The sequence below is a fragment of the Triticum urartu genome, chromosome 1A (assembly GCF_056163025.1).
Source record: "Triticum urartu cultivar PI428250 chromosome 1A, HENAU_Tu73, whole genome shotgun sequence".
In the NCBI taxonomy this organism is placed as follows: domain Eukaryota; kingdom Viridiplantae; phylum Streptophyta; class Magnoliopsida; order Poales; family Poaceae; genus Triticum; species Triticum urartu.
In genome coordinates, this window is record NC_141873.1 from 589,699,916 (window position 1) to 589,720,657 (window position 20,742).

Below are 20,742 nucleotides of genomic sequence, written 5' to 3' on the forward strand. Positions count from 1 at the left end.
CAAACTGAAAGTGTACGTCAAACTCAATTGATATTTTCATTTTATATTAATTCATACTAAAATTCTTGTGGAAATAAATATCTTCTTAGGATTTTATTGACCCTTCTTTATTTCTTTCAATTTTTGTGAACTAAAAAAATCAGGATTTTACATATATATTGTAAGGGTTTTATGTACTTACTCAAACAATTGTGCGTTGTACAAACATCTATAGCGATATTTTTTGCATCATAATAGGATGTATAAATTCCTGGCAACATATTTATCGATCATGCCTAAAATGGTGCAAACATCTATACACGGCGTAATTCATCCATAGAGAGACATGCATTTTTTCACAAAAATACTATCTCAATTTATCATCACACAAATATGTTTTTAAGATACATTAGAGAATAACAAACAAACTATGATTAATTTTAGTAATTAGTTGTGATTTTAACTAGGATTAATCAAGTAATATCAAATTTTAGTATGTAATTGATGTAGAAAGTATAAAACTTTAGTATAAACCTAAAACAATTGGTGTCATTAGTATATCGGGGTAAGACACCGTAATTCGTCCAACGACAATGTTTATGTCATAGGTTCTATAGCTTCCCGGCAACAAATTTATCGATCCAGCCTAAAATGGTGCAAACATTTATACATGTCATAATTAAACGACAGAGAAACTTGTGATTTGTCACAAATTAAATTTCAATTTGTCATAACACAAGTTTGTTTTTAAGAGATATTTGAATTGTATAACAAATAACACTATAATTAATATTTAGCAATTTAGTTGTGTTGTTAAATATGTTTAATATAGTAATATTTTTTACATAAGTAAAATAAAATTATAAATTTTACTAAACCACAAAAATACTTGATGTCATCGGTATTTGAGGGTAGAACACCACAGGAAATAAAATGTAGAGCAAAGGAAGATGGAATATATTTTGCCACAAACGTATAAGACCAATCAGGTAGAATTTTAAGCCAAGAGAAAGGACAAAGCGATAAAATAATGTTACTAAGTTTGTGATAACTAATGGATATTAAATATTTTGAATTGTTGGAAATTAAACTCAATGTTTCTAAGTTCAACACTTGCTAGTCTAATATGTGTTACAATGTCTGATAAATAGAAAGTAGATAATTTCAAAAAAAAATATAAATTTTTGGGATAACAAACATAATATATCACAAAAGTGACATCATTATAATAAAAGATATGAAACACATTGTTCGCACACGAACACGTCACCGTGTACCTCCAACGCCGAGGGTGATGCACCCAGCTCACGTCAAAGGAGACCCGTCCGGAAGCGCGGTACGCAAGCAATCCGGCGGGTGCTTTTCAGGACCCGAAACCCCACGCGCCCGGGAGGGACCCCATCTGGACGTGCGGCGGCTATGGGCTGCCCTAGGTCGGTTCGCCCGCCCCTAGAGCCTCGAGGATCGCTGCCCTTCAACACGAAGAACGAACGAAGAACGAGAAAGAAAGAACAAAGGAGGGATGTAAAACTAGGGTAAAAAGTAGATGTGTTTTGCGATTGTGTGTTGTTGTTCAATCGGCCGTCACCCCTTGGGTATATAAGAGGCGGCTGGACTTCCCGTGCAAGGAAAAGGTTTGGATTCACGTCCAAAACCCTAGTCAAATTCGGATTGGTTTTGTCCGAACTTTCCAAAACTGTTCGGTTTAAACTGGCTGCACCTTGCGGGTCTTTTTTGTAGTGGTAAACGACCTCGGATGAAAACGAGCCCAAAAGCAATCTTTACCGTTTCGACGAGGCGAACAACTTTCATGTTGAACATTTTTTGATCCAAGGTCATATTCATGGCCAAATTGCTCACTCAAAACAGCTAAATATTGACGCAGCTCATCAGACATACCCACACATGTGTCTGGTTCCGGGCGTCATATTTTGCCCATTGGAGGGTCGCGCTGTGCGGGCTCTAACTTTTGCATACGACCTTGGATTGGGACGATCTTTATATTAAAATCGATCATTTCGACGAGACGAAGACAATCCGTGTAGAAACATTTCCCATATGAGGCCATCTCGGGGGGCGTAATCAGCCGAATAGTGTTCTGGATACAAAATCTGAGTACTTCGAACACAACTTCGGCCTTAGGGATGAGACCGGATGACTATGGCCCAAATATCAAAGTTTTTCCTTTTGACGATACGGAACTTTCTCACTTTGAGCACTTCTCCATTTGAGGTCATCTTAATTAAGTTCTTCGCCATGCCAAAATTTGGTGTCAACACATGCCCCCCTGTTTTTCGGCAAACTTGTGTGCCGAAAAGTAACTTGCACGATGCTTTTCCTAAGAACGATGTCAGCACTCCATCGGCCATTTTATGTGCTTAGGGCGATAATTTCTATATTGGCCATGTTTAACTTCTTGTTTACATCATACCCTGGAACCGATTACCACCAATCGGCTTTAAAGAGATGGGAATGAATCCGGTCCTCGTAGCACTAAGGAAATCAAACTCCGAGAGGTCACGCCCTGTTAAGCAAGTAACATCCAGATGATTCCAATCCACCGATGCATCGACCAAAGCAACACAAGCCGAATTATCTGCGTGAATGACTTCTACCTCATCATCGACCCACTGTATTAAGAATTGATGCATGGTAGATGGCACACATTGGTTAGCATGAACCCAATCGCGGCCTAATATAACATTATAGTTACCTTGCACCTCGGCGACGAAGAATGTGGTGGCCAAAGTTTTGCTTCCCACGGTGAGTTCCATGCACATCACACCTTTGGCCTCTATCTTTTCTTTACCCTCAAATCCATTAAGTACCATATTGGTCCTCATCAATGCATCATCATCTAACCCCAACTTCTGGAAGACCGAGTAGGGCATAAGATTTACCACAGCACCACCATCAACGAGCATCCTAGCAACCGGTGATCCGTTAATATGACCTTTGAGGTACAATGGCTTCAAGTGTTTCACTGGTTCTTTTGGCTTCTCGAAGATAGCATTCTTAGGACCAAAATCCAGCTGGGCTACCTCCCCTTCTTCACCTATAGCACGAAACTCGGCAGGTAAGTAATATACCATATTAATCTCCATACCTTCCCGAACCGGCGTAGATTCATAATCCACCATCTCATCTTCATCTCCCAATGTGAATATTGGGCTCAAAGATTCCTCAATTGAAGGGGATGTTTCAGGTGGTGTGGATGATGTAATAGGGGTTGCATCATCCTCTTTTGGTGGCGAATGAGTTGCTGTAGCTAATGTAGAAGCATCTGCGTTTTCTTTTTGTTTAGGCCTCCACACTTGTTTTGTGAGTGCCATGGGCCGAATTTTACTTAACAATTCGTCCCTTTGCCTCTCCTCTTTGTACTCTACCTTCTCGTGGTTCCTCATGCGTTCTAATCTCCTTTTCATGGTCTTGGTTAAACTAGGAGGACACCACTTAGGTTGAGTATATTTGGGATCCCTTGGTTTGGCCTTGCTTGTGCTCGCCTCATGATCACTAACCATGGAACCCTGCTGAATAATAACAATATCACCATTAGAAGTAGCCAGATTACCAACAACCGGCTTTTCGATCTCCTTTTGCTTATCGCATTCTGAAATTTCCGCATTAGATGACTTAACACGCCACACTTTTTTATTGGCCTTACTTGTAGAAATTTTTGTTGGCCGATTAGCACCATAGCTCAAACGGCCTTGTGTGGGATAATAAAGCCTCTCACGAGCAGGCCTTCTAGGTACTGCCCACCCCATATGGAAAGCATAAGGAGCCATTGGGGGCTGCCCCCATCCTCCACTGAAGCCTCTCATGTAATATGGCGCATAGGAGGGTTGTGACATCCATGGTGTCGGTGCCCATGACCCATATGGCCTTGCATATCGTTGAAACTCTTGCTCTGGAGGCAATCTTGAATGCTTTGAATGGGATGGCCGATTAGAGCTAGAACCGGCCACTTGACTTGCATATTTGGATAGCAACATATCAAAAGTTGGCTTGATTCTCTTGTTCTTAGTTTCATTCTTTTTCCACTTGCCAACTTCTGAATTCTTGGGCTTGATCAATTTAACATGAGCATCCTCTTGTACTTGTGGTTGCCCCCCGAGTGTAGCATTTTTTATAGTGATCTTCAACACTTCCTTGCCATCGGGTTGCTTCTCAAGCACAATCTTTCTTCCGAAGACCTTGTCGCCCTCCTTGCTATTCCTGGGTTCACCAATAACAACATTATCTTTATTAGCGGATTCGGCTATGTTAGGCCGAATTAACATTTTCTTCCCTTCCAAGTCTATGGTGTTTATGGGGAAGGGCTTCTTATCAACTTGCATCTCAGCAAAATTCAATCGTCCGTCATTAATGGCCGATTGTATCTGTCGTCGAAAAACATTGCAATCATTAGTAGCATGAGAAAATGAATTATGGTACTTACAATAAGCACGCCGTTTCAGCTCGTCAAACGGCGGTATGGTGTGTGATATTCTAATCATCTTATCTTGGAAGAGAGCATCAAATATTTTATCACACTTAGATATATCAAAAGTGAACTTCATCTCATCATCACGATTCTTGCGAACCGGCTTAAGAGCATTGCATGTATAGGGTTTGGCCTTTGAGGACCAAACAAACTCAGTAGTATAGACATCAACCTCATCGTCCGAATTATCATCATTGTATTCAACCATATGCATTCTAGGACGATCAGTTATGGACCTATTAACCTCTTTACTTCGACTCTCTTGAGCCATAGCTTTTTGTAAGACTTGGTTAATATTCAAAAACTCATAACTTTCTAGCCTCTCTTTAATATGAGTTTTCAAGCCACTAAGAACAAGATCCGCCAAGTCTCTCTCGCTTATCACCAAGCTATAACATCAGTTTTTTATATCTCTAAATATCTTGACATAATCGGTGACCGATTCATCATGTTTTTGCCTAACCGATGTAAGATGTGACAACTTAAGCTCATTATCACCGCTATAAAAGTGATCATGAAACTTCTGCTCTAATTGCGACCATAAGAGAATTGAACCATGTGGTAAAGCAACAAACCATGAAAATGCGGTGCCAGTTAAAGATAATGGAAATAAACGCACTTTCAATTCTTCCATGGAACCTGCTTCACCCAACTGTGCTAGATACTGACTCACATGCTCCCAAGTTGTTTTCGTACCCTCACCACTAAATTTAACAAAATCAGGAACCTTATAACCTTGAGGGTAAGAAATTGCATCAAAGTGTTCAGGATAAGGCTTTTGGTACACCCGACTCTTTACTTTCGGCTCGTTTCCGAAAGTTTCTAGAAAAATCTTATGCAAATCCTCCCTTAATTTAGCTAAAATTGGATCCGAGGTAGATGCGAATGTTTGTGGCAATGACATAGGAGCAACCTAAGTACTAGCTATTGGTGCAACTTGTGGGATGGACGCCGAACCATAATTCGGCAGAAGACCAAACATGCTTGCGCCTATGGATGGTGTGACAAAGTGATTCGGCGTTGACGCCAAATTGGGCACACTCATAATAGGATTAGAGTATGTAGGTGGAGCCACAAGCTGGTTGGTTTGAGTAGGGTAAAAATTCAATGGCATATTATATTGTTGTTGCATAGGTGGTGCCGATGAAATAGATAAAATCGGACTAGGGTTCAGATATACCAACAGTACCACTAGATGATGGAGGCATATTTTTCTGAGCATTAGCACTAGCCACAAAAGAATTGTATGCCATCACATTACCCTTACTAACAAGTCTTTCAATCACAGCCACTTTCTCTGGAGAAAAAACTTTACTCACAGTGATTACATCTTGTTCGTCAATGAGAGGAGGGAAATTGACGTTTCCAACCGGAGTGATATTGCCCTGACGGTCCTTCTTGAAACTTGAAAGAAACACCTCCAAATCCTCCTCCTCGCGCTTCTTCTTGAGCGCCTCAAAAGCCTCTTCACGCTGCTTCTTGTGCGCTTCGTAGGCTTGGCGATGTTCATCCGATAGTTCATCAAGACCGGGCTTAATGATGTTATCGGCGCTAACTTCCGAGGGCTTGGGGAGATCCGACATGGTTGATGATGATTCTTGATCTTTCTTCCCCAGCGGAGTCGCCAAAAAGTGTGTTCGCACACGAACACGTCACCGTGTACCTCCAACGCCGAGGGTGATGCACCGCAGCTCACGTCGAAGGAGACCCGTCCGGAAGCGCGGTACGCAAGCAATCCGGCGGGTGCTTTTCAGGACCCGAAACCCCACGCGCCCAGGAGGGACCCCGTCTGGACGTGCGGTGGCTATGGGCTGCCCTAGGTCAGTTCGCCCGCCCCTAGAGCCTCGAGGATCGCTGCCCTTCAACACGAAGAACGAACGAAGAACGAATGAAGAACGAGAGAGAAAGAACAAAGGAGGGATGTAAAACTAGGGTAAAAAGTAGATGTGTTTTGCGATTGTGTGTTGTTGTTCAATCGGCCGTCACCCCCTGGGTATATAAGAGGCGGCTGGACTTCCCGTGCAAGGAAAAGGTTTGGATTCACGTCCAAAACCCTAGTCAAATTCGGATTGGTTTTGTCCGAACTTTCCAAAACTGTTCGGTTTAAACTGGCTGCACCTTGCGGGTCTTTTTTGTTGTGGTAAACGACCTCGGATGAAAACGAGCCCAAAAGCAATCTTGACTGTTTCGACGAGGCGAACAACTTTCATGTTTAACGTTTTTTGATCCGAGGTCATATTCATGGCCAAATTTCTCGCGCAAAACAGCTAAATATTGACGCAGCTCATCAGACATACCCACACATGTGTCTGGTTCCGGGCGTCATATTTTGCCCATTGGAGGGCCGCACTGTGCGGGCTCTAACTTTTGCATATGACCTCGGATTGGGACGATCTTTATATTAAAATCAACCATTTCGATGAGGCGAAGACAATCCGTGTAGAAACATTTCCCATATGAGGCCATCTTGGGGGCGTAATCAGCTAAATAGTGTTTTGGATACAAAATCTGAGTACGTCGAACACAACTTCGGCCTTAGGGATGAGACCAGATGACTATGGCCCAAATATCAAAGTTTTTCCTTTTGACGATACGGAACTTTCTCACTTTGAGCACTTCTCCATTTGAGGTCCTCTTAATTAAGTTCTTCGCCGTGCCAAAATCTGGTGTCAACACACATGTAAGTTAACTTAGATTCAGACAATAATATATAGCAATGTATCTAGTGAAAAACTATATGCCATGAAAATATTAAAACTTACAGTTATAGCAATGTATCCAGATTCTTTTGGCAAGGAGATGGAGAAGAAAACGTACAGGCTGCCAAATGGAGCGTGGTTTGTAGGCCGAAAGACCAAGGTGGCCTTGGAAATCATGGCCCGCAGGTCAAGAATGAGGCTCTACTCAGTAAATGGTTATTCAAACTTCTTACCGAGGATGGTGTTTGGCAAACCATGTTACGCAACAAGTATCTAGGCCAAAAGGCGGTGTCCCAGGCATTTTAGAAACCCGGCGACACGCACTTTTGGGCTGGCCTAATGGAGGCAAAGAAACATCTCTTTCGCTTTGGGTCTTTCGCGATAAAGGACGGGTCGGAGATTCGTTTTTGGGAAGACATATGGCTAGGCAATGCCAGTCTCCGAGAACAATATCCAGCCTTATACAACATTGCTCGCGATAAGAATAATATTATTGCGCAGGTGCTCAGTTCATCCCCGCCAAATATTTCATTCAGGCGGGATTTGATTGGCCCCCGACTTGTGGCATGGCATAATCTTTTATCCAGGTTAGACTCGATTAACCTGACACAAGGCCGGGATGTGTTTTGCTGGAACCTTACTACATCTGGTTCTTTCACTGTAGACTCTATGTACCTTGCGTTCACATATTCTGAGGTACTAGTGAGTAATAACAAGAAAATTTGGAAGTCCAAGATTCCACTAAAAGTGAAAATTTTCATGTGGTATCTTCGTAGGGGAGTTGTGTTAATCAAAGACAACTTCGCACGACGCAACTAGCAAGGGAATAAGAGGTGTTGTTTTTATACTCATGACGAGACAATCAAACACCTTTTTTTTTCAATGCAAGTTTGCACGTTCTTGACCAGGAGGAAGGCCGAATTGAGGGGGACGTACCACTTAGAACTTTTATTACTAAGTATTACAAAGAGCTTTTTGGACCTTCAGCTGAATCAATTTTTCAGCTGGATGAATCCATTACTCATGACATTCCTCAAGTTACAGAAGCGGAAAATGAATCCCTAACCTCCTCGTTCTCTGAGGAGGAAATTCGAACCGCGGTGTTTCAAATGGAACACAACAAGGCTCCGGGTCCAGATGGCTTTCCCGCAGAGTTCTATCAATGCTTTTGGGACGTCATTAAGGCAGACTTGGTTCAGTTGTTTAACCAACTGCATGGTGAAGACCTTGATATTTCTCGTTTAAACTTTGGGGAAATTATCCTATTGCCTAAGATTAAGGAGGCTAGTCGTATTCAACAATATCGACTGATTTGCCTTCTGAATGTAAGTTTTAAAATCTTTATGAAGGTCGCAACTAATCAGTTGAACGGGGTGGCTGACCATGTCGTAAAACCCACTCAAACAGCATTTATGCAAGGCCGCAACATATTAGATGGAGTGGTCGTCTTGGACGAAACTGTACATGAGCTTCACCGAAAAAAGTTGAATGGTGTCATTCTTAAAATAGATTTTGAAAAAGCCTACGATAAGGTTAAGTGGCCCTTTCTGTTGCAAACTTTGTGCATGAAGGGGTTTGCACAAAAATGGTGTCGTTGGGTAGAGAGCTTTGTCTCTGGAGGCAGTGTGGCCATAAAAGTTAATGACGGCGTTGGCAACTATTTTCAGACAAGGAAGGGTCTTCGCCAAGGGGACCCCGCTTCTCCTATTTTGTTTAACATTGTGGCCGACATGCTAGCTACCCTTGTTGAGCGGGCTAAGCTGGACGGTCAAATTAGTGGTGTCATTCCACACTTGGTAGAAGATGGTCTATCTATTCTGCAATATGCGGATGACACTATTCTATTCATGGATCATGATCTAGATAAGGCAAGAAATCTCAAGTTGCTCTTATGTGCTTTTGAGGGACTTTCTGGTCTCAAAATTAATTTTCCTAAGAGCAAACTTTTTTGCTTTGGCGATGCTGCAGAATCAGCACCCGAGTATGCTGAGATTTTTGGATGCCGGCTCGGGCAGTTTCCGATTCAATATCTGGGTATTCCCATACACTATCGGCGCTTAACTATCGTTGAGTGGAAGCATGTGGAAGAGAGACTTGAGAAACGCTTAGCCAGTTGGAAGGCCAGGCTCTTGTCTTACGGGGGACGATTGATCTTGATCAATTCAGTTCTAAGAAACATGGTTTTATATATGTTGTCATTCTTCCACCTACCGAAAGGGGTTCTCCAGCGACTAGACTACTTTAGATCCAGATTTTTTTTGGCAATGCGATAACGAATCCAAGAAATATCGACTGGCTAGGTGGAGCGTATTATGCAGACCTAAAAGTCAAGGGGGGCTGGGAATCCAAGACCTTGAGATTAAAAACATTGCTCTTCTCAGCAAGTGGATTTACAAACTACTCACTGAGAATGGAGTATGGCAGGAAATCATTCGCAACAAGTATGTGGGATCCAATGCCATTTCTCAAGTTCATTGGAAACCTGGGGATTCGCATTTCTGGAGTAGTGTGATGAAGGACAAGGAATTATTTTTCGAATTTGGGACCATCTCAGTTAGGGATGGTTCTCAGGTTCGATTCTGGGAAGATATCTGGCTAGGGAATAACCCACCAATGGTGCAATAGCTGAGCTTGTACAGGATTGTTAGACATAAATTCGTCACAGTCAAACAAGTTTTAGGACAAGAAAACCCTGATATTTCTTTCCATAGGGACCTTTTTGGCCCTCGCCTGACAGCATGGAATGAATTACTCACTCGCCTGGAGGACATTCTACTGTCAGGTGAGCCGGACATTTTCTGATGGAACTTGCATCAGAATGGCAAATTTTCAGCCATATCCATGTATGATGCAATGGTTCATTGTGATGTTCCGATTGATAACAGGAAATTGTGGAAGCTCAAAATCCCTCTAAGAGTGAAGATGTTCCTTTGGTTTCTTAACAGAGGAGTCATACTAACTAGAGATAATCTGGCACGACGAAACTGGCATGGTTCCAAGACATGTGTCTTTTGCCAACATGACGAGTCTATTATTAAACACTTATTTTTTGAGTTCAAGTTCGCTCGGGCAGTTTGGGCCATAGTTCAAGTAGCTTCGAATCTATACCCACCACGTAGTGCACGAAACATGTTCAGCGACTGGTTGCGGGGTATTGATAAACAATTTTCTGCACATATTCTTGTGGGAGCGGCAGCCTTATGCTGGGCACTGTGGCTTACCAGGAATGATGTGATTTTTAATAACAAATGTGTCTCATCTTCTATGCAGGTTATTCATGTGTGTACACAATGGCTTCGTACTTGGTCTATCCTGCAGAGGCCGGAGGACAGGGACCTTTTTATGATGGCGTCTACACGTCTGGAGCGTACAACCAGGGAGGTTTTCTACCCCCATGGACAGCGGTGTGACCTACGGATAGGATCTGCCACTCCTTAGGTTGGACATGTTTTTCTGATTGGCATTGTATCGAATTATTTTTTGCTTTTAGGGTACTCTGGACTTTTTTGGCTGTGTGCATCTAGCTATGCAGAGGCCGGGTTTTCTTTCGATGCGATTGTATCACCTCGATATATCTATTCAATGAAATGTCATTTATCGAAAAAATTGCACGTTCTACGTGGTTAGTCATCCAAATAGCGTCAAATTTGCATCCGCCCACAAGTGTTGACAATATATTTGATCATTGGTTGGTATCTATTCAATGAAATGTTCTTTATCGAAAAAAAAAAGTTTGCATGTTCTACGTGGTCAGTCATCCAAATAGCGTCAAATTTGCATCCGCCCACAAGTGTTGCCAATATATTTAATCATTGGTTGGACGGTATTCCAAATAGTTTCAAAACGCTAATAAGAGTGGGAGCGTATGCCTTAATTTGGTCGCTTTGACTATGTAGAAATGATTTAGTTTTTAATGGAAAAATGCTTCTTCTCTGCAGGCTATTTTTCGGTGTACGCACTCGCTACGTACGTAATCTATTCTACAACGACCGGAGTATCAATCACTGTTCAAGGCAGTGTGTACGCATTTGGAGCAGGTGGCTATGGAGGTATTTTTCCAACATGGGTGGCAGCATAACCTGCGGATCGATCCACCACCTCCTTCGACATAGGTATAGTGTCGGTCTATGGGACTCTACTGTTGCCGATTTGTCGGTTTTTATTTGATTATTTTTTGTCAGACTTTTGGATTTGGCTGTGTACATTTTAGTTATGCAAAGGCAGGGTGTTACTCATAATGCTTTGTATCCGCTTGATGCTTCATTTTGAGATAATAAAATTGCCCTTTATCGAAAAATGTAATGGGATGAGCAGTACTTGTCTCATATCAAGGCAGGCCTATCTCAGCAAATGCGTTTTGCAAGATGGCCAATCCAATTCTTTGAACACCTCCCAGCCAGACTTTCTTCTTCTTCCAAACATATATCTCAAACAGAATGCAGTCTCTACAGACCGTCCCTCATTGCTATCCTCGACAATTTTGCCTTTCTCGACAGCTTTTGCGTTCATGGCTATTTGAGATTGTAGGATGCCAATTTGAGAATTACAAGTGCTTAGTAAAAAGTGAGTGCATGGAATTGAGGCATATATACCATATGGAAGTGTTGACCAACACTCGCGAATGTTGCACCCTGGGCTTGGTTAGCACTCTGGTATCTTATCGGTCCGTTCTATATAATTAGTGGTCCTAGTTCATCTAACTCAGTCGCTAGGTGCGGCGAGGATGCTAGCTTGAGGTTTTCTGGAGTTGAGTTTGCTTTGGGGTTGTTTGGAGTCCTGTGTTTAGAAATTGGGGAACTTTTTGTTGGGTAGCTTGCTGGTCTAGGATATATTTTTCTCTGTTGTATTCCCCAGCTCAAATAAATGATAGCCATATGCAGTGGAGCCTTTCTCCAAGCCTCTCCAAGATACTCCCATTATTCTAGTGTATCGAATGTGTCCGTATGCTGGCATCGGCGATGCTTAGAGGGTGTGGAGCTTGATCTGCAATTGGGTTTACTCACAAAGTTTACCCAAATATTTTTCATGCGCTCGCGATCCTGCGAGGTGGCCAGCACCCAGCGCAACAAGGACAACCGAGGAAGATCGCCGCCACCCTCACCGCGGACCACCTCCAGTGACATCATCGAGCTGAGGCCGTCGTCACTGATCCCTGACTGGCTCCGGCGGGCAGCTCCGTGCCTGGGCTCCCCGGTGACTCCAGAAGCACCTCCAGGCTGGGTTTCTCCAGTGCGGCAGCGGCACCGTGCTGGCTCCCTGCCTCCCAGCCCCTGCACACTGCTCCATGTTCCTGCCCCGACAATCTGCACGGTGGAAAACCAAATAGAGATGAGCCCTGTGCCTGCGATTTCGCTGGCGCAGGGCGAGGTTGCTGGCACCCCCCTTTTTGTGCCACTGCCTCCCGCCATCCTCCCGACGCCCAACTCCACCCCACCGAGACCGCCAACGACCAGAAGGAAGACTCTTGCGGGTGTGACAGGTCTGAACCTGATTCGTAGCAGCCCAAGACTGCAGGCAAAGAACAGAGATATGCCAATCGCTCAGCTGGCTGAGAGGTTGCTTTGCCAGCGCATGGGAGTGGTGGAAGAGGGTGAGATGATCACTGAGGCTGCTATCAACAAGTATGTGGCCCTCTTTCGTGGGCAGCTACCGGACATCGCCATTGCTGCTCTCCGAGCACTATTTAGGCTTGACTGTGACCTTGCCGCAGCAGTCGAAGACGCTTTTCGGGACCACGGTGGAGATGCTGGCCTGGAGCCCCAAGGCCAAGGCCATGCCGAGGCAGCTGCTTCTGCTTCTGCCTGAAGCTGTTGCTCTGCTCCTTACTGTTGTAGCCCAGTTTAGATGATTAGTTGTCTAAGTTATGAAGACATGTCCGTAGTGTTAGTGGTGCCTGTTTGTAGCAATGATCCATTGCTACCTGATGCTGTTGCCTTGGCAAGGCAAGTATGTACGCCGCCTGCTTGCAATGATGTAGTTTATGTTTGCAATGAATGAAAGTCTCTCAGTTCTAAACTGGAATGTACGCGGTCTTAACTGCCCAAATCGTCGCGCCACAGTCCACGAGACCATTGCTGCTACCCCGTGTAACCTTGTGTGCCTCCAGGAAACGAAATTGTCAGCGGTCGACCCATTCCTTGCATCTTTCCTTGGTGGCCAAAGACTGAAGAACTTTGCTGAGAAGCCGGCGAATGGAACAAAAGGGGGGATTCTTCTTCTATGGAATGAAGATTACATCAAGCTGGACAATATCTCTGTTGGAAACTTTAGTATCTCTGCAAAAATCACCCTGGTCAGCACTAGCACCTCCTTCAAATTCACTTCGGTCTACGGACCTACAAGAAGCAACCTTAAAGATGCGTTCTTCCAAGAGCTATTAAGCCTGAAGCCACAACAGGGTACAAGATGGCTAGTCACAGGTGATTTTAATCAGATTTACCGTGCCTGCGACAAAAACCGCTCTAACGTTGACCGTAGTCGCCTTGTTCGCTTCCGAAGCGCCCTTAACTCATGTGAGCTAAAAGAGATACATCTACAGAATAGGAAATATACATGGAGCAATGAGCAGGCCAACCCGACACTGAGCAAGTTAGATAGTTTTTTCTGTAATGATGATTGGGATGTTGACTTTGGCTCTCACATCCTTCATGCACTATCGTCCTCGCTCTCTGATCACTGCCCGCTGCTACTAGCTTGCGGCAAGGGCCCGAAGCGACCAAAAACCTTTCGCTTTGAAAAATTTATGGATCAGGATGCCTAATTTCAAGAAAATGGTCACTGATGCTTGGAATGAAGAGATGACCCACACGGAGCCATACCAGACACTCTTCCACAAGCTTAAACGAACGAGCCAACGGCTGCGAACCTGGAGCAAGACTATATTCTCTAACCACAAAATCCAGCTCCAGATGGCTCTCGAGATCATTCTTCGCCTTGACGTCGCGCAAGAGCTAAGGACACTCAGCCCGGCTGAGTGGAACCTTAGAAAGGAGCTGAAAAAGAAAGTTCTGGCTTTGGCGGTTCTTGAACGAGCACGGAAAAGGCAAAGCTCACGAATCACGTTACTCAAAGAGGGAGATGCTAACACTCATTTTTTTCACCTCCGCATTAATCACCGTAGAAGGAAGAACTTCATTCACCGTCTCAAACATAATAATGGGTGGGCCACACACCATGACCACAAGAAAGAAATCATCCAGCAACACTTTTGTAAGGCCATGGGGAAGGCCCCCCCGCGTACCAAGGACTCCAACTGGGATTGCATTCCGCATTCGGCTCTTGATCTTGCGGAGCTAGGCAACCCCTTCACCGAAGAGGAGGTCCACGCAGCCATCAATAATCTCCCCGGTGATAAGGCACCGGGGCCAGATGGCTTCACAGGAGTGTTTTTCAAGGAATGTTGGGACATCGTCATGCCGGACATTATGAGAGCAATCAACAACTTCTCAACCCTCCACATCTCCAACCTCCACTGGCTCAACTCGGCAAATATTGCCCTCATTCCAAAGAAAGAGGGGGCAGAGGACATTTCTGAGTTTAGGCCCATAAGCCTCATCCATGCGGTTGCCAAGATCATTGCAAAGATGATGGCCACACATCTCGCTCCTCACATGTCCGACCTTGTTTCCAATACGCAAAGTGCTTTCATCAAGAAAAGAAGCATACATGATAACTTTATGTATGTCCGAAACTTGGCACGTCGATTTCACCGCAACAAATCGCCGACCTTGCTCTTCAAGCTAGACATCAAGAAAGTGTTTGACTCGGTTAGATGGGACTACTTGATGGATTTATTGAGACATCATAATTTCCCAAGCCGCTTTTGAGACTGGATCTCCGCCCTTTTATCCACGGCCTCGTCCAGAGTTCTCCTAAATGGGGTGCCTGGGGACCCCATTTCGCACGGATGTGGACTTAGGCAGGGGGATCCCCTATCCCCCCTCCTTTTTGTCTTGGCCATTGACCCGCTCCATCACATCTTAGCTAAGGCGACTGAGCAAGGCAAACTACGCCCCCTCCGGGGTAACCCCACGCGGGCTTCTCTGTATGCCGATGATGCGGCCATCTTTGTTGCTCCTATCAAGGAAGATATCCAGTTCTTGACATCCACGCTCGGCTCTTTTGATGAAGTTACCGGGTTGGTCACCAATTATAACAAAAGTCAGGTGGCTCCCATCCGTTGTGCCAACATCGATTTGGATGGGATTCTTCAGGCCTTCCCGGCGGTCCGGGCCACCTTTCCCATGAGATACCTTGGCCTACCGCTTTCGGTTACAAGACTAAAGCGCATCCACTTCCAATATCTAGAAGATAAGGTGGCTGCGAAGCTCCCGCCCTGGTCGGCCATACATGTGGCTACCCCAGGGCGCATCGTCCTGGTCAAGGCTGTCCTTACGGCGATTGCGATATATCACCTCACCCCGTTGGACCTACCTATAGAAGTGAGGAAAAAGATTGATAGTCTCAGACGTGCCTATCTCTGGGCAGGATGTGATAAGGTGACGGGAGGCAAGTGCAAGGTGAACTGGGAGCTAGTTTGCAAGCCCAAAGTTCATGGGGGCCTAGGTGTGCTCAACCTGGAGAAATTTGCTACTACTCTACGCCTCCGTTGGTTGTGGTTTGAGTGGGCGGATCCGCCAAAACCATGGGCCCGGATGGGAACGCCTTGCTCTGACAAGGATAAAGATCTCTTTGCAGCGGCCACGACGGTTACCATTGGTGATGGCAACAAGGCTATTTTCTGGGAATCCTCTTGGCTGAATGGTTTTCGACCCAAAGACATCGCGCCTAAAATCTTTGAGATTTCAAAAAGGAAGAACTGTGTGGTTAGCAAGGCTTTGGACAACAATTTTTGGATCCATCATATTAACACCACACAGGGACTCACCTTGACGCACTTGCAGGAGTTCGCCAACCTCTGGGAGATGGTTGCCGGTGCCACTCTAAGCCAAGATAGACAAGACACTATTTCGTGGAAATTCACTACCAGCAGAGAGTACACGACATCCTCAGCTTACTTGGCGCAATTTGCGGGACTCACCTACAATACCAATACTTCCATGATCTGGAAGACGTGGGCTCCTCCCAAATGCAAGTTCTTTGCTTGGCTAGTTCTCCAGAACCGAGTCTGGACGGCCGATCGCTTGTCTCGGCGGGGATGGCCCAATTGCAACCTTTGCCCCCTTTGCAAGCAAGTTCAAGAGTCTGCTGCCCACCTGCTATTTCAGTGTAGATTCACGAATAGAGTTTGGAATGAGATTACCATTTGGCTGGGAATCCACGACTGCTCACCAATGAGTTGGCGAAATGAAGTTTCGGTTCGAACGTGGTGGCAAAAGGCGGTGAGCAACGCGGATCATAACAGAAAGGCTCTTGCCTCCATTATGATGCTTGTCTCATGGGAGATATGGAAAGAACGAAATGCCAGAATTTTTCACAACGCCGCGACTCCGACCACAATTATCGTCACGAGAATTAAAGAGGAGGCCCACCTGTGGACTTTGGCGGGGGCCAAGCATTTGAGTAGTCTCATGTTGCGAGAGTAGTCTTTTCTTTTGGTCGCGTTGCGACATTTGTCTGAACCTTCTCTCTTATTTAATGAAAATGGCAAATCTTTTGCCTGGCTTCAAAAACAAATATTTCTCATTCAGTGTTTCGTTGGGTACTTGAAGCAAACCTTTGATATCAGCTTGAATATTTTTTGGAACCCCTTTACGGAAGAAGATGGAGGATTTGCCATAGTTGATTGGTTGCCCTGTCGCTTGCCAATAAATATCCAAAACCTGGTTGATCTCATTTGCACCCACATAGTTGGCCCTAAAGAACATCAAGTTGTCATCTGCAAATAATAAGTGATTTATAGGCAGCGATGAGGGTGTCACTTGCAGACCATGAAGGTTAGATGACTCATCTTTGGATTTTAGAAGGCACAAAAGGCCCTTTGCTCTTAACAAGAACAAATATGGGGAGATTGAATCTCCCTGCATGATTCCTCACGCTTTTGTTTGGCTGGCTCGTAGATGGAAGAAGTAAATTCTTGTCTCCATGGGCCAACCATTCTATTCTCGCCCTTTGTTTCCATGGCACTTCCTCCCGGTGGTAAAGCTCTACCTTCCAACTTCCCGTGCAAATCAGCAACCGAGGTGGCCTCAGATTCAATCCAGCCAGCTCATACAAGATCCGAGAAGCCTGGGTGACGCTCCCACATGATCTCATATTTCAAGGCCGAGATCCCACCTTGCATGCCTTGCTAGCATGCCTTCCCGTTAGCTAGAGTCAGTAAAATAGCTGCATGGGCCGACGTTACCAAGTTCTTGTGCTCAAGTTTTGCTGTAGGGAACACCATAGACCACGCCGGGGAGGCGACGCATCTATCCAGCCTTACGCGTGTAAAAGTGCCGCCATTGATCTTCTTCTCAAACGTCCACGTGTTCCCCTGGAAACCAATATCTGCAAGGCCACGCGTATCCAGGGGGCTGTCCCAGGGAGAGCACTCGAGCTAGCAATGCCTCTTAGCATGTCCTAAGTTGTATACCTCTTGTTCACCTGTGCTTCTCCATATATGAAAGTAAACCCAACCTTGGTACCAATCAGTGAGTCGACCTCAACATCCACATGATACTCAGAGTAACCAATAACCTCGAGCTTTGTTGAACCATTCCAAAAGATACCAACTCCATCACTTCGACCAGAACTACTAATAGCAAAACTTTTATTGAACCTAGAGTATCAACTAGCTTCTCTACTCTACTGCCCTCTATTTGAGTTTGAACAAGGCATAGGATAGAGGGGGCAAACTGCCTCGCCAAGTCGCGAAGCTCTAGGACTGTCGCGGGATTGCCGGCACACCGCGACAGTTTCAACATAAGATACTCATGACTTGGGAGGCAAGAGATGCCCGTAAGTCGGTTCACCCCTCCAATGGGGCTCACGGGCCCCATCTGGGCCTCTTGTCCGTCCGTCTTCATGAGCCACCCCCGGTGCATAGCCCCGTCAGGCCACCAACTCGTTGGGGATGGGCGGGACGTGGACTTAGCAGAGGGAGAGGGGGTCGCTGACGAAGAGATCGGTGAAGGTGGTGGAGGCAACTTGATGCGGCCGTGTGTGCCAAGGACGGCGGAGAAGAGGATGTGGCTGTCTCAGGCGGCACGCTGGCTCCAACAGTCGGCCTCTGGCGGGAAAGGAGAAGGCTCGTGAAATGCCGGCCACCATCGGGGGGCGGAGGAAGATGCCCTTCAAGATGCCGTTGGGAAGGTGTGCGTGCGACGGAGGGGCGTCCAGGAGCGTCGGAGGGGATTCAGCGTCTACGACAAAGGCATCCCGGGCTAGTAGAGGCGGAGGGTGGTGGGGGTGGGAGATAGGAGGCATATTTTTGATAAGCATGAGTTATCTGCTCGCGGCACTGCAAACATTTATGGCTTGAAACCGAACCGAACCAGGAAAAAAAATCATGGGCGTGGCAAGCCCTGTCAGCACTGAATGATGGACCCAAATAGGCGATCAAGAAAAATAAATAAAAAGGGTACAAAGTGGCACAAGCTTATACTTAAATAAATTGGATATAAACATATGGAAAATCTGCTTAGCACAACAACCGGTAAAACTAGTACTCCCTCCGTTCCATCTGCCTATAGATTTTTGCAAAAGTCAAACATTACAAACTTTGACCATATTTATAAAGAAAAGTAGATACATCTAGAATACCAAATGCACATCATTGAATACATCATGAGTTATATTTTCAGAATGTACATGTTTGGTATTGTAGATGTGGACAGTTTTTTTGATACACTTGGTAAAAGTTGGCAAAGTTTGACTTCCCCAAAAATCTATAGGCACTATATTATGGAACGGAGGGAGTAGGAGGTAAAAAAATACTATAGAATTCACTTACTTTATTTCTTTTTGGCATGGCTGACCCGCGTGGTACAAACAATCAAGGGCTTGAGCGAGTTCTTCTTGCAAACCAAGGCAAAAGTGTGCTTTTTACACCATCTCATCTCATCAATCAAAGAAAAAACGGGGGAACCTGATCGGAACACGTCCGTGTCCGTACGTACATACGTCGGTCTTTTTCCTAGTATATATATATAATAACAGAGCATCATTACAAAGGTAAACTCGATCGAAATCTGAAAAAGAGGCATGGCGGCGGCGGCACTAAGGCTCGGTGGTCGCACGCTACTCCGGCGAACTCAGCAGTTGTCGGATCAGCGGAGGCGGCTCTTCTTCTCCAACACAAAGGTTTCTTATTCTTGATCTTATTATCCATAATACGTACATGTTGCATCTGGATCGATCTTGTGCTCGCTGTATCTGTCGATCGTGGAGATTACCTGAATTGCATTGGCGTTTGTTGGTGGCGCGCAGTTGCATGCCGCCACCCCGGAGGAGAAGAAGCTCCTGGCGTTTCGGCAGGCGGAGATCGACGGGAAGCAGGAGGAGCTCTACGACATGGTCTTCGGCTTGGTGAGCAAGTACGATCTCCATCTAAGAGACGGCCGGCGGTACAGGCTGCTGCTGGAGCGGCTCTCCGTGAACGTCGAACCCAGACCCAACGACCTCTATTGGTAACATACATATACATATATAAGTAAAGTTACACTAGTAAAACAGCGATAAGTAATATGAATCTGAATAAGTATAACATTATTGATATTTTGCTTTGATGGCCGAAACCATTAGGCGGCAGCGGCGAAGGATGGAGCTGGCCAAGCGTTTCGTACTGTTTGTGTGGGCGCACACCCTTTGTTTTTCGGCCGTGCAAGGTGTGTATCAAGTGAGCAAGGAGGTACGCGTGAAACGAAGGAACTGGGTCGACGATTGGGACGAGTGGTGGCATGGGAACAAGACTTTGTCTCACCACTTGAACGACTGGTGGAACGGCCGCTAGCCACCTCAAACTCCATCCATCTGGATCGATCCATGCATGTACCACCCACTATACTACTACCTAGTTACAGCAATTCCTTTTCATCTTGCTCAACCACTTATGTACTATTAGCTAGCTGCCGCTGGTGTCTTTTTAGTTCTATATTTGTTGTACTGAACCAGTCGTAAGAGAGGGAGTTTTTAGTTCCATCTACCTAGTTTTTTTCTGCGTTGGAGCAATTCAGGTGTACTACACCCGAGAGTAGAAAACATTTTGTTATTTTTTGGTGAAACTTTGCAAATACCTAAAACATTTGTTCATGTTTGATGTCACAAAATATATAGTCAAAATTTGCGTGCAGTCAAATTGAGCTGATCAATTAGGGCTGTCATGTTTGTGGTCACAGGTGCTTGGAATGTACTCCCTCCGTTCCTAAATATTTGTCTTTCTAGAGATTTCAACAAGTGACTACATAAGAAGCAAAATGAGTGATTCTACACTTTAAAATATGTCTATATACATCCGTATGTGATAGTCCATTTGAAATCTCTAAAAAGACAAATATTTAGGAACGGAGGAAGTATATGTGGTCGGCAGTTAAGTAAGGGCCGTGCCCCCCTAAACTAATCATGTACTAGCTGATTAGGGGCACACTCAGCCTGATGAGCCATGCAAAGCTCCTCCTCGTACCGTTTTATACTGGAAAA

At 45.0% G+C, this 20,742-nt stretch overlaps 2 protein-coding genes across 2 annotated transcripts; one reads left to right on the forward strand and one right to left on the reverse strand.

Moving 5' to 3' along the window:
- Positions 1-2,399: 2,399 nt before the first annotated feature.
- LOC147993190 (uncharacterized) lies at positions 2,400-3,676 on the reverse strand. Its single transcript, XM_087542502.1, has 2 exons — positions 3,644-3,676; positions 2,400-3,506 (listed from the first exon to the last, which is right to left on the reverse strand). Exons 1-2 carry the CDS (start codon positions 3,674-3,676, stop codon positions 2,400-2,402), a joined length of 1,140 nt encoding a protein of 379 aa, XP_087398628.1.
- A 15,406-nt stretch (positions 3,677-19,082) lies between these two features.
- Positions 19,083-20,056, forward strand: LOC147993191 (uncharacterized). The gene is made up of 3 exons (XM_087542506.1): positions 19,083-19,407; positions 19,534-19,733; positions 19,849-20,056. The coding sequence occupies exons 1-3, from the start codon at positions 19,309-19,311 to the stop codon at positions 20,054-20,056; spliced, it is 507 nt and encodes a 168-aa protein (XP_087398632.1). The 5' UTR covers positions 19,083-19,308.
- The last annotated feature ends 686 nt before the right edge of the window (positions 20,057-20,742 follow it).